At 47.7% G+C, this 13892-nt stretch overlaps 1 protein-coding gene across 1 annotated transcript in view; it reads left to right on the forward strand.

The window, feature by feature from the left end:
- The first annotated feature begins 7266 nt into the window (after nucleotides 1-7266).
- Nucleotides 7267-13892, forward strand: part of NAT10 (N-acetyltransferase 10) — a 39859-nt gene continuing 33233 nt past the window's right edge. Inside the window, exons 1-4 of the mRNA XM_083163654.1 lie at nucleotides 7267-7413; nucleotides 8682-8803; nucleotides 13238-13329; nucleotides 13416-13587. Coding sequence (XP_083019780.1) covers nucleotides 8696-8803; nucleotides 13238-13329; nucleotides 13416-13587 — 372 coding nt within the window. The 5' untranslated portion in view covers nucleotides 7267-7413; nucleotides 8682-8695. The remainder of the gene's footprint in view (nucleotides 7414-8681; nucleotides 8804-13237; nucleotides 13330-13415; nucleotides 13588-13892) is intronic.

Consider the following 13892-nt stretch of genomic DNA (forward strand, 5'->3'; position numbering starts at 1 on the left):
GCAGAGTGGGGGACATACAGTGAATGGGAGCAGGCTGGAAGAAATACAGAGAAGGGGGGGCAGTCTAGGGAATATACAGTGAAGGGGCAGGCTGGGGGACATAGAGTGAATGAGGGCAGAGTGGGGGACCATTCTGATGCAAGTAATGATTCAACAAACGTCAGGCTGAATGGTCGGCCCCCCACATTTTCACCACCAAAACTGGCCCTCGTCGCAAAAAGTTTGGACACCCCTGTACTAGATTACATTCTCAAGAATGGTACCATTTATAAAGGGATACGTACGAATTGGCGACCCCCAACTACGTCAACAGTCATTAGGTTGACCTACAGCAAGTTTGACATGGGTCTAGGTTGACATATACGTTAGGTTGACCGTCAAAAGGTCGACGTGGGTTTTTCACAGTTTTTTTGAGCCGACATGCACTATTTCATGCCCTACCATTCTGGTGGGAGAATAAAATAGTGTGCCGAGGGAAGCGAGGCACTGTGCCCGAAGCATTAAGGGTTAAGCGGTGCACTTTAAATGGTGTCCATGTCGACATTCGGGTCAATAATCAGTAAAAAAAAAAACATGTCTCTTTAATGGTGCACTAATGAAAGAAAAATATTAATTAAAACTTACCTTTAATTTTCCGATAAAATTTTATTTTTTTCAATAGAGATATGTAACGTGAAATATTTAAACTTCTATTAAAATAAGTATTAAATTATATATATTAGGCTGTGTGTGTCTTTTATGTTTGATAGTTTGCTTATTTAATACAAGCATCCACCTCTCTGGAGAAAAGAACTTGAGTAGGATAACGAGTTATTATCCAATTCCAAAGTCAAAATGTAATTGTGTAGAATTCAGTAGAGACTTTCTTTTTCTATACACTTGTGGTGTGGAATGCTCATTTCTCTATCACAATGTTGCAAGTAAACTATTACAGTTTTATAACTATTGCCGAAAAAGACAGATTTGTAGCTTCAGGAGTTCAAAGGCACCTTAATAAATTGTATCACTTTATTTGTCACAGTTTAATATGAGCCCTTTATTTCTGTTATGGTCTGCAGATGTATATTAATGGGTTGGAATAGAGCCTAGTAAAGTGTCATCTTCTATAATAGAAAAAAAGGTACTTATGTAATATCTGGGCTCCCGGTTTTCTTATGAGACTGCTTCCCCTTGCGGGCCTCGCCACGCTTCGGGCACGGTGGCTCGCGGCGCTCGCCACACTATATAAAAACAACTCCATGCATAGTTGGATAGTAGGGGTATGAAAAAATGGGGTGCATTTAACATGGGAGCCCAGATAATACATAAGTACCGAAAAAAAAAAAAAAAAAAATAATGGCGTGGGGTCCCCCCCACAGGCATGACCAGCCCGAGCTCTTTCAGTGGTCCTGGTTCCCAAAATACGGAGGACAAAGTGAGTAGGGGTTCCATTTATTTTGGGGACCAGTACCAGGCTCTTGAGCTGGCTCTGGTTTCCAAAATACGGGGGACAAATTGAATAGGGGTCCCCGTATTTTGGGGACCAGCACTAGGCTCCACTAGCAGGGAGTGTAATGCTGTTGCCAGGGGACACGCTTGATGGGGTCCCATGGCCAAAGCATTACCCACCCTAACTAATCAGCCCAGGCTGGGAGATTTTGGGGAGGTGGGGACCCCCCAAATAAAGGAATCCCCCCTCTCCAGGGCACCCCAGGCCTGGATTGAAGCCCAGGGCTATCCCCTGGGCGGTGGATGCAGGGTTGATAGCTTGTTTAAACAGGAATGTTGTCTTTTACAGTAGGACTATAGGTCCCAGCAAGCCTGCTCCACATGCTGGTACTTGGGAGAACCACAGGTACCAGCATGCGGAGCAATAAAGGCCCGCAGTACCTATAGCTCCTCTGTAAAAGAAGGTACTTATGTATTAGCCAGGCGCCCGGCTACGCTGCGCTGACAACGTAGCTTTGGCTACATTGTCAGCGTCACCATTGCCGGGCGGGCGGCCAAAATCGGGCAGTGGGGATTCTGCGGCGGTCGGGGGGACATGGGGGGTTGACTTACAGCGGCCGGGGTGAAGGATAGGCGGCGGGATTCAGCGGCAGCCGGGCGGGGGTGTTACATCGAGGCGGCAGTGCAGCAATGGCTGCCATTCAGTGTAGTCACCGCTGGGGGAGCATCACATGGTTTCCCAGCTCCCCCAGCGGCACATTGCTCGCACCGGGGAGAACTGTCATGGCGGCCGGGACTGCGGGAAGCCGGAGGCACTCAGAGGGTTAAGTTAATTTGACATGACTATCCCTTACAAATCCATGTGGATTCCTACAAAGTATGCCTGAATATTCCCTGAAATAGCTTCCCGACTTACTGGTCTATAGTTACCCGGATGTGTTTTATTTCCCTACTCCCTATCAATAACCTTGCGACCAGCGAGTGTATAAGGTGCCCACACACTAGAAAGATCTGCGGTCTTAAGATGTGCGCATAAATTAGCCTTGAAATCTTTTGTCTGTCCTGGACAAAAGATTTCAGGCAAACGCACATCTTTACCAAAGATCTCGTGTGCGTTCCTATGGATCTTTTGTTAAATCTTCTGATCTTTCATGCAGCACGCAAGATCAGAAGATTTAGCAAAAGATCCACGGGAGCTGGGCACCTTTATGTGGGGTACACACCAGGACGACCCGCTCACGTCGTCAGTGTTTAATCCGATCTGATGGCGACCTGCACTCGGGAGTATGGTCGTTCTTCAGATCCTACCTGCAGCAGGTAGGAACTGAAGAACGACCGACCCGCGGGATCGCGCATCGGATCGGTATCGGTCCACACCAGGACAGAAAAGGGCCCAATCACCACACAATCTACATCCAATCGGTCAGAATTGGATCTAGATTGATGGGATCGTACCCTTGTCGTCCTGGTGTGTACCCAGCATAAGTTGTAGGGTGGTCTCCAGCATGCGTACTGTGAAACCATGCGCAATGTTTCGATGATAGCCCGCCGTGTGAATTTGCAGCCGTGCGATCAGGACTGAGATGGGACCTAAAGTGTAATATAGCACCACCTCGAGTCAGAAACCTGTTTCCCTTAGCTGGACTACACATCTCATTACTCCAATCAATGACAGGATAATTAAAAACTCCTACAATTAAAACTTGGCCCCATTCAGTTGCCTTTTTAATTTGTTGGAAGAGATGCGCCTCATTGGACCCACTAATGTCAGGTGGTTTGTAGCATGTTCCTATCAATAACTTATACCCCTTTCACAAAATATCCTGGGTTTTTGCACATGAATGCACATTAACCCGGGATTTAGCTCAGTGTGAAAGGGTCTTGAAAGAATATCCAGGGATAAACATCCCGGGATTTCTACCGTAGATTCCAGAATCGACCCGGGATGCGGTCAGTGTGAATGGTCCCGTACCCGGGATTGGGAACACAGGACTTTAAAAAAGCTGCTGATTGGAGCTTTCTTGGCCTCACAAATGCTGATGTCATCTTTCAGAGCCCTGGAGTCCATTTCTAATGATATGTATCTGCAGGGATTTCCCAGGATCAGTGTGAATGGGGCTGTCTCTGTCATATCCATGACACCTCAGTGTTATCTCCACTATCCCCATTAATCCTATCTTTTATGTATGGGTTCAATATGTGTGACAAAGGACTACACATGACTGTTAGTGTGACAAAGGACTACACATGACTGTTAGCGTGACAGAGGACTACACATGACTGTTAGCATGACAGAGGACTACACATGACTGTTAGCTTGACAAAGGACTACACTAACAGTTAACAGTTGTGCACAATCACCTGTGGAACCAACAGTCATGTTGGTTCCACAGGTGATTGTGCACAACTGTTGTCGTGACAAAGGAATGTACACAACGGTTAGTGTGAAAGGTGACTGTACACACCTGTTTGTACATGACTGTTAGTGTGACTGTAAATGACGCTTAGTGTGATACCTTACTGTACACAATGGTTGGTGCGATGGGTGACTACACAGTGGTTAGTGTAAAAAAGGAGTGTATATGACTGTTAATGTGACAGTTGACTGTACACCGTGGCTAGTGTCACAAGTGACTGTACACAATGGTTAGCGTGACAGATGACTACACGACTGTTATTGCAACAAAGAACTGCCACAACAGTTAGTGTGACCGGTGACTGTACACAACAGTTAGTGCAGTGAGTGACTACACAACAGTTGGTGCGACAAGTGACTGTACACAGTGGTTAGTGTGACAGGTGATTTAAGCCCTTATTCAGATCTGATCGCAGTACAAATTTGTTCTCAAAACGGGCAAAACCATGTGCACTGCAGGTGGGGCAGATGTAACATGTGCAGAGAGAGTTCAATTTGGGTGGGGTGTGTTGAAACTGAAATTTATATTGCAGTGTAAAAATAATGCAGTCAGTATTTACCCTGCACAGAAACAAAATAACTCAACACAAATCTAACTCTCTCCATACATGTTGTATCTGCCCCACCTGCAGTGCAAATGGTTTTGCCCATTTTGAGAACACATTTGTACTGCGACCAGATCTGAATAAGGGCCTTAATGTCAAAGGACTACATGATGCTTAGTGTGATGGGGGACTGTACACGGTGGTTAAAAGGAGTGTACACAAATCTTGTGACAGTTGACTACACTGGTTAGTGTGTCAGGTGACTGTACACGGCTGTTAGTGAGACAAAGGACTGTACACGACAGTGTGACGGATGACTACACAACGGTTTGCAATGAGTGACTACACGGCAGTTGGTGCAACAGGTGACTGTACATGGTGGTTAATGTGAGAGGTTATTGTACACAATGCTTATTGTGACAGGATATTGCACACGACTGTACATGACTGTTAGTGCAACAGGTGACAGTACACAATTGTTAGTGTGACCGGTGACTGTACACAACAGTGTAGTGAGTGACTACACAACAGTTGGTGCAACAAGTGACTGTACACAGTGGTTAGTGTGACAGGTGATTTAATGTCAAAGGACTACATGATGCTTAGTGTGATGGGGGACTGTACACGTTAGTTAAAAGGAGTGTACACAAATCTTGTGACAGTTGACTACACTGGTTAGTGTGACAGGTGACTGTACACGGCTGTTAGTGGGACAAAGGACTATACACGACAGTGTGACGGATGACTACACAACGGTTTGCAACGAGTGACTACACGGCAGTTGGTGCAACAGGTGACTGTACATGGTGGTTAATGTGAGAGGTTATTGTACACAATGCTGATTGTGACAGGATATTGCACACGGCTGTACATGACTGTTAGTGCAACAGGTGACAGTACACAATTGTTAGTGTGACAGGTGACTGTACGTGGCAGTTAGTGCAATGGATGACTGTACGAGACTATAGGTGCCAAGGTAGATTCTATGCAACGGTAACTGTACGCGAAGGTTAGTGTGCCGGGCGACGGTTAGTTACACAGGTGACTGTATGCGACAGGTATGTGTGATAGACAACTGTATGTGAAGTTTAGTGCGTCGAACGATTGTACACTAAGGCTAGTGGCACAGGTGACTGTACACGACGCTTAGTGAGACTGCACAAAGGTTAGTATGCTAGGCGACTATGCGGGGGCTAGTGCGAAGGTGACTGTACGCGACTGTACACGACAGTGCGCTGGGTGACTTACGCGATGGTTAGTGCGATGATGACTACGCGAGGGTTAGTTCGCAGGCGACTTAGGCAACTGTTAGTGCAACGATGACTGTACGGGATGGTAAGTGTGTCAGATGATTATACGCGACTGTAATGCTGGGTACACACCAGGACGACTAGGGCCCGATCCCCACAATCTCGATCCAATTCCGATCAATTGGATGTAGATTGTGTGCTGATTGGGCCCTTTTCTGACCTGCTGTGGACCGATACCGATCCGATGCGCGGTCCCGCGGGTCGGTCGGTCGTTATTGAGATCCTACCTGCTGCAGGTAGGATCTCAATGACGACCATACAGCTGGGTGCGGGTCGCCATCGGATCGGACCCGCTCACGGTGCACATCGTGAGCGGGTCGTGCCCCCCCTCGTCACCGTGAGCGGGTCGGACGAGACACTGACGACCCGCTCACGATGTGCATCGTGAGCGGGTCGTCCTGGTGTGTACCCCGCATTAGTGTGGCTGTACACGATGCTTAGTGTGATACCTTACTGTACACAATGGTTGGTGCGATGGGTGACTTAATCGCTGGTTAGTGTGAAAAAGGAGTGTACACTACGGTTAGTGTGACAGTAAGGCTGGTTTCACACACTCCGGCTCCTGCCGGACGGTGAAATCCCGCACGGCCAGGGAGCCGTGCCGCACACATTAGTTGTGAATGGACACTATTGTGTCCATTCACACGGGACGGCCACGACCCGGCCGCACGGCTGCAGCCGGATCCCGCCACTGGAAGGGACGGTTGCAGCCGGATCCCGCCACTGGAAGGGACGGCTGCCGGGCTGTGGCCATCCCTTCCATGATAAACTAGCAGGAGCCGGAGTGTGTGAAACCAGCCTTACCGTGGTTATTGTCTTAGGTGACTGTTCACAACGGTAAGTGTGACAGGAGTGTACATGACTGTTAGGGGTTATTGTACATGACTCTTAGTGTGACAAGTTATTGCACACGACTGTACATGACTGTTCGTGCCACATGTGACTGTACACGACTGTTAGTGTGACAGGTGACTATACGCAACGGTTAGTGCCATGGGTGACTGTACACGCGAAAAGTGGAAACATCGATAGCCGATGCCCATCCCTACCTCTACGACACCGCCGGCAGAGGTTTCCTTTCATCAGCGACCATCTCTGGTCGCTGATGAAAAGGAGAAAACTGAGCAATATATCTCCCCCGTGTGTACGGGGCTTTAGTGCGCTAGGCAAGTGTATGGTTAGTGCCACTGGTGACTGTACACGAGTGGTAGTGTGACAGACTGAATGCAATGGTTAGTGCGCACACCGCACAGGTGACTTCGCAACGGTGTGACTGTACAGGCCGGTTAGCGTGCTGGCGTTCCCCATGGCTGACTACACGTGTCTGTGGCCACTACGTGACGGTCAGTGAGACTGTGACTGTACGTGCCGGTTACATAAGAAAACAAAGTGATTAGGCAGAATCTAGGATCACCCCCCGCACGGTCGCACCACATCCAGTATGAGTGAGGACTCGAGATTCTTTCTCTCTGTCACTGCTGCGGGACACATCACACGTGGGGTCAACACTGTGGCTACTAGAGGGAAGGCAAGCTGATGGCGGCCATCTTGGCGTAGCCTGAGAGCTGGGAAGTTGCTACAGTCTTCAACGCTGGTGGCTGGTGACTCCGGGACTGCAGACACCATATATCTGGGAGGAGGAGAGCTGGGGCCGGCTACTTCCTGTGCACATGTGCGGCGTGTGTGTGAGTCTCTGCTGGCTGCGCGACCCGTGGTATGTACCAGAGGGGATGTACTAAGCTGCGGGGTTTAATTGTGCGGATATGTACCGGGGTGCCCTGTGGTGTGTGTAATGTGGCGACCCGGGGTGTGCTTGCGGGGGTATATACTGAGCATACTTGCCTACCTGACCATCTCCATGTGGTAGAAAATGCTCTGTTCCTGGGATTGCCATCACCTGTGGGGAGCTAGATAAAGTTGTGTCACCACAGGTGCTGGCAATCATACATTACCAGGGAAGCCCAGGAACAGAGCATTTTCTCCCACATGGAGAGGGTCATGTAGGCAAGTATGATACTGAGGTGACCCGGGATGTGCGTGCCGGGGTATATACCAAGGTGACCCGGGTTGTGCGTGCAGGTGTATATACTGAGGTATCCCGGAGTGTGCGTGGTTTTATACTGGGGTGTGTGACCCGGAGTGTGCGTGCTGGGGAATATACTGGGACGTTTGACGTGTGCGGGGGTATATACTGGGGCGTGTGACCTGGGATGGGCGTGTGGGGGGTTGTAGTGGGGTATGCACTGTTATTTATGGGGCACTGCTACCTCAGCATGACCTGACCACTGTCTGCAGCTGATGGAATGTGAGAGTTAGTAATAGCTATACCTGTGCACAAGCTTGGTGGTCTTACGGACAGGAATTAAGGTGCCCATACACGGTACGCTCCTGTTTTGGGAGGCGATGCGCGTTCCTGTGCACTGCACATCGCAAAGCACAAGTATTTGCTGCATGTACAATTTGAACTAGATCTTATCGCATTGTGTATGGGCACCTTTAGTAACGACTACACCTGTGCACCAGCTGGGTGATCTGGGAAATGTGAATTGTTTGTAGATCTAGGGGAGAATTCATTTTCATGGGTGTTTGCAGCTCTCATCTAAACATGACGTGAGATACCTAGTGGTTTGTGGGCACGAATGGTGCAGGTGCCCATAGCTCTGCTCACACCCTGCTGTGATTTGGGCACCTTATCCAGTGGTGTAGTCCCTATGCCTGTTGCTTTTGGGCACAACAAGTGCCTGATCTCAGTATTAATTGAACAGTCGGATGCTATTAGAAACAACTGATTCTTCACCTTAATGCTACACTTGCCAAACCATTGTGGTGTGTGCAGAGAGATGCACGGGAAGGTTGTGCTTTTATGGGGGCAATAACAAAATGGCAGTTTGGTACACTCTATACAGTCAGGGGCATGGACTGAGGGCTGCATCCAGCTGCCATAGCAAAGTGCGTGATCTCCAGGCTTTGTTCCCTCCCCAGATTAATTGCTGACAATGCAGCGGAAGAAGATTGATAACCGGATCCGGGTGCAGATCGAGAACGGAGTGGCGGAGAAATTCCGAAGTTTGTTTGTAATTGTGGGAGATCATGGAAAAGATCAGGTAAAGGATGTTGGGAAGCGATGAAATCGCTGATATACTAGGCCACTTATGTGGCTAAATAATATTGGTGAGAATGCGGAATCGGTGACCTGTCAGCTGAAGACTAGCACAAGGGCTTTCTGGTCTGGTGGCCAGATATACACTGCACAATTATTCATAGCAGACCAGAAGCCTAGATATTGATGAACTTTGGTCACGTAACTGCTGTGGCATTTAGCTGGTGGTCTCTGAGGACAATGGTGCCACGGTTCATCTCGGCCTTCCTAGTGATTGGAGGATGGTGTACATCATCACCTGCCAGTCACTATTACTGCCAAGTGCACTGTGTCCCTATTACAGATATCATTGTACCTTATGTATTTTCACCACTAGTCACTTACTTATCCTTTTGGATATATTACGTTGAATGTGTCATGTTTTTATTGGTTACTGTATTAAATATCTATTTTCAATATGCAGTCCTCTAGCTGCTGGGGAACTATACATCCCTGTATGCCCTGCCACAGTTTTAGCATGTGTAATAGCAGCTCTGTGGAGATATACCAAGATATCGCACAGTGATAGTCAATTATTATATTACTCCGGGTCTCCCGGCTATAGTGATGGGAGATTGCACGGTGATAGTCAGTTATTATATTACTCCCGGCTATAGTGATGGGAGATTGCACGGTGATAGTCAGTTATTATATTGCTCCCGGCTATAGTGATGGGAGATTGCACTGTGATAGTCAGTTATTATATTGCTCCCGGCTATAGTGATGGGAGATCGCATGGTGATAGTCAGTTATTATATTACTCCCGGTCTCCCGGCTATAGTGATGGGAGATTGCACGGTGATAGTCAGTTATTATATTACTCCTGGTCTCCCGGCTATAGTGATGGGAGATCGCACTGTCATAGTCGGGATGCGGTCAATTTGCCGGCGGTCGGGATCCCGGCGTTCAGAATCCCGACACTGGAAACCCGACCGCCGAAATCCCGAATCTTTCTCCCTCCGTGGGTGTCCACGACACCCATAGAGGGAGAATAAAATAGCGTGCCGAGCATAGCGAGGCATCGGGCCCGCTGCATGGCGAGTACAGCGAGCCCGCAAGGGGGGGCGATCCACGTCCCCCCCATGTCGGGATTTCGGCGGTCGGGATTCCAGTGTCGGGATTCCGACCGCCGGGATCCCGACCGCCGGGATTTCGCATCGGATCCGTCATAGTCAGTTATTATATTGCTCCCGGTCTCCCGGCTATAGTGATGGGAGATTGCACGGTGATAGTCAGTTATTATATTACTCCTGGTCTCCCGGCTATAGTGATGGGAGATTGCACGGTGATAGTCAGTTATTATATTGCTCCCGGCTATAATGATGGGAGATCGCATGGTGATAGTCAGTTATTATATTGCTCCCGGCTATAGTGATGGGAGATTGCACTGTGATAGTCAGTTATTATATTACTCCTGGTCTCCCGGCTATAGTGATGGGAGATTGCACGGTGATAGTCATTTATTATATTGCTCCCGGCTATAGTGATGGGAGATTGCACTGTGATAGTCAGTTATTATATTACTCCCGCTCTCCCGGCTATAGTGATGGGAGATTGCACGGTGATAGTTATTATATTGCTCCCGGCTATAGTGATGGGAGATCGCACGGTGATAGTCAGTTATTATATTACTCCTGGTCTCCCGGCTATAGTGATGGGAGATTGCACTGTCATAGTCAGTTATTATATTGCTCCCGGCTATAGTGATGGGAGATTGCACGGTGATAGTTATTATATTGCTCCCGGCTATAGTGATGGGAGAGCGCACGGTGATAGTCAGTTATTATATTACTCCCGGTCTCCCGGCTATAGTGATGGGAGATTGCACGGTGATAGTCAGTTATTATATTGCTGCCGGCTATAGTGATGGGAGATTGCACTGTGATAGTCAGTTATTATATTACTCCCGGTCTCCCGGCTATAGTGATGGGAGAGCGCACGGTGATAGTCAGTTATTATATTACTCCTGGTCTCCCGGCTATAGTGATGGGAGATTGCACTGTCATAGTCGGGATGCGGTCAATTTGCCGGCGGTCGGGATCCCGGCGTTCAGAATCCCGACACTGGAATCCCGACCGCCGAAATCCCAAATCTTTCTCCCTCCGTGGGTGTCCACGACACCCATAGAGGGAGAAGAAAATAGCGTGCCGAGCGCAGCGAGGCACCGGGCCCGCTGCGTGGCGAGCGCAGCGAGCCCGCAAGGGGTGGCGATCCACGTCCCCCCCATGTTGGGATTTCGGCGGTCGGGATTCCAGTGTCGGGATTTCGTATCGGATCCGTCATAGTCAGTTATTATATTGCTCCCGGTCTCCCGGCTATAGTGATGGGAGATTGCACGGTGATAGTCAGTTATTATATTACTCCTGGTCTCCCGGCTATAGTGATGGGAGATTGCACGGTGATAGTCAGTTATTATATTACTCCCGGTCTCCTGGCTATAGTGATGGGAGATTGCACTGTGATAGTCAGTTATTATATTACTCCCGGTCTCCCGGCTATAGTGATGGGAGATCGCACGGTGATAGTCAGTTATTATATTGCTCCCGGCTATAGTGATGGGAGATTGCACGGTGATAGTCAGTTATTATATTACTCCCGGTCTCTCGGCTATAGTGATGGGAGATCGCACGGTGATAGTCCGTTGTTATATTGCTCCCGGCTATAGTGATGGGAGATCGCACGGTGATAGTCAGTTATTATATTACTCCCGGTCTCTCGGCTATAGTGATGGGAGATTGCTCTGTGATAGTCAGTTATTATATTACTCCCGATCTCTCGGCTATAGTGATGGGAGATCGCACGGTGATAATCAATTGATCTTTTATCACGCATTTTGGTCAGTTCTAAACCCAACCAACTTTTTTTTTTTTTCTCCCCCACAGCTTTTGTCTTGATTTTCAGTTCTTCTGTCTTTTGAAAGTTGTCAGTTTTTTTTGTTTTTTTAACATCTTTTAGTTCAGTCATTTTCAATGATATTCCGATTCAAATGTATGATGATGATGATAATAAAAAACGATGTTTTGTTTAATGACTTTTTCCTTTTATAAGAGGGTTAAGGAAAAATAAAATACATCGAGTATATGCACACATCTCCCATCCTCCCCCCCTTTTAGAGTATATGCACCCTTTCCCACGTGGAGTGTACGCACACTGGCAAAACCTCCCCCCAACTTCTTCATACAAAAGTCTGTGTGACGGACGGATCACCATGATGGGTCAGCAGCTACAGGCTTTGTTTCCCTGCACATCGCAGTGGAACGTCCTCTCTCCTGTGGGCGGCAGGCTGCGCCACATGTCCACCACTCTTCACCTTCCATGGAGGCTCCCTGAATGTGCTGCCCGCCCACTTACGCATCTGCTTTTCAGAATCACGCTGCAGGACACGCAGGTGTGGTCAGGCAGGGGGCCGCATAAGTTAAATGGCATCTGCTTAACAGGGGTGGGCGCTGTTATGTCGGAGACAAATTTGTAGTGCCGAACAGAGGGCCGGGTAAACTTGCAGGCATCTAATTAGAGGCAGCAAAGGCAGATAAAAATGCTTACCTTACACCGGAAATCTTCATAATCCTCTCCAACAGGGGCAATGGTTCTCATGCAGGCCACTGCTCCGCACATCCTCTCCTACAAAATGCAGCACTGCTGCTAAATAGACTAGCTGGGCGAAGCTAAACAAGGTGGGTGGGGTTAAACAGGGAGGAAGAAAATGGGGCATAAAACGAGAACGTAAATAAAATATATGTAATCTGCAGTATTAAAGAAACGTGATCAAATGGAAGTGATAATTAAGACCAACTACAACAGATTAGACGTTGAAAGAAATAATAATAAAAAACAAAAACAATTGAATAACACACCTGAGTCAAGTGCATGTGTATCTGAAAGGTGAGGAAAAAATTTACGGCTGAAAGTAAACAGGGCTGTGCCAGAAAGTCCCAGGGCTGAAATTATATCAGCAGAAACAATTGAATAAGGACCCGAGTGTCTATACGCCCGGAGGCCATAGTTTTCTTTACGTTTTTTATAATCTTTTGCAGCATTTGTGCTGCAGATCACCACTGAACACTTGTCTATATATCTATATCGTACATCAAATCCATTAGTGTAATCTAACAAATTGTTGTGTCGCTCCCAGTTGCTTTGCTTAGTAAGTAAGATGCACATTTTGAGTGAGGAAGACGTTCGGCGCGGCAGTCAGCCAGCGCCTGGTGCCCCGAGGGGGGCTGTTTGCTGAGACCTGAGGACACCTCTGCATGATGCCGGACATAGCGGTTCTATTCCCATATTGACAAGTCTCTCTTCTTGGTATAATCCCACTGTTAGAGCTGATACTGGTGCATGGAGATGCTACTGAGAATTCTAGATTGCTGTTCTGTGTATTAATATCTATGGCTATCCACAGGTGGTCATTCTGCATCACATGCTCTCCAAAGCTGCTGTTCGAGCCCGGCCCTCCGTTCTATGGTGTTATAAGAAGGAACTGGGCTTTAGTAGGTAAGGTCTGCTCTGTTCTGTAATGAGCAGCCTGTGGACACAACCACTGAGGAGCCAGAGTCTGACTGTGTTTACTTGTTCTGAAGCCATAGGAAGAAAAAAATGCGGAAACTGCAGAAGAGAATAAAGAGCGGCTCGCTGAACATCAATGAGGATGACCCCTTCGAGCTTTTCATTGCAGCCACCAACATCCGTTATTGTTACTATAACGAGACTCATAAAATACTGGGTAACACGTATGGCATGTGCGTATTACAGGTGAGTGCAACGTGACCACTAGATGCCACTTCCTGTGCCATTGTCATTTCATATTAAGTGTTTAGCAATGCGGAATAGGTTGGCAAACAAGAGTTTAATAAATGCTGAAAACCAATGTTTGTGTACAATATAAATAAGTGTGGTAATTAATCCTGACATTAATAGAAAAGAAAACTGAAAAAAATTATTTATTTAGGTTTTTGCAGAAGGTTAAATTGCAGATTAATCTCCTGTTTATGGCCTGGGAATGGAGTTTGAGACAAAGCCACGGCGTTCTCTACTAAGAGGAATGAATGGCGGCTGGA

The sequence above is a fragment of the Crinia signifera genome, chromosome 11, assembly GCF_055691185.1.
Source record: "Crinia signifera chromosome 11, ASM5569118v1, whole genome shotgun sequence".
Classification (NCBI taxonomy): domain Eukaryota; kingdom Metazoa; phylum Chordata; class Amphibia; order Anura; family Myobatrachidae; genus Crinia; species Crinia signifera.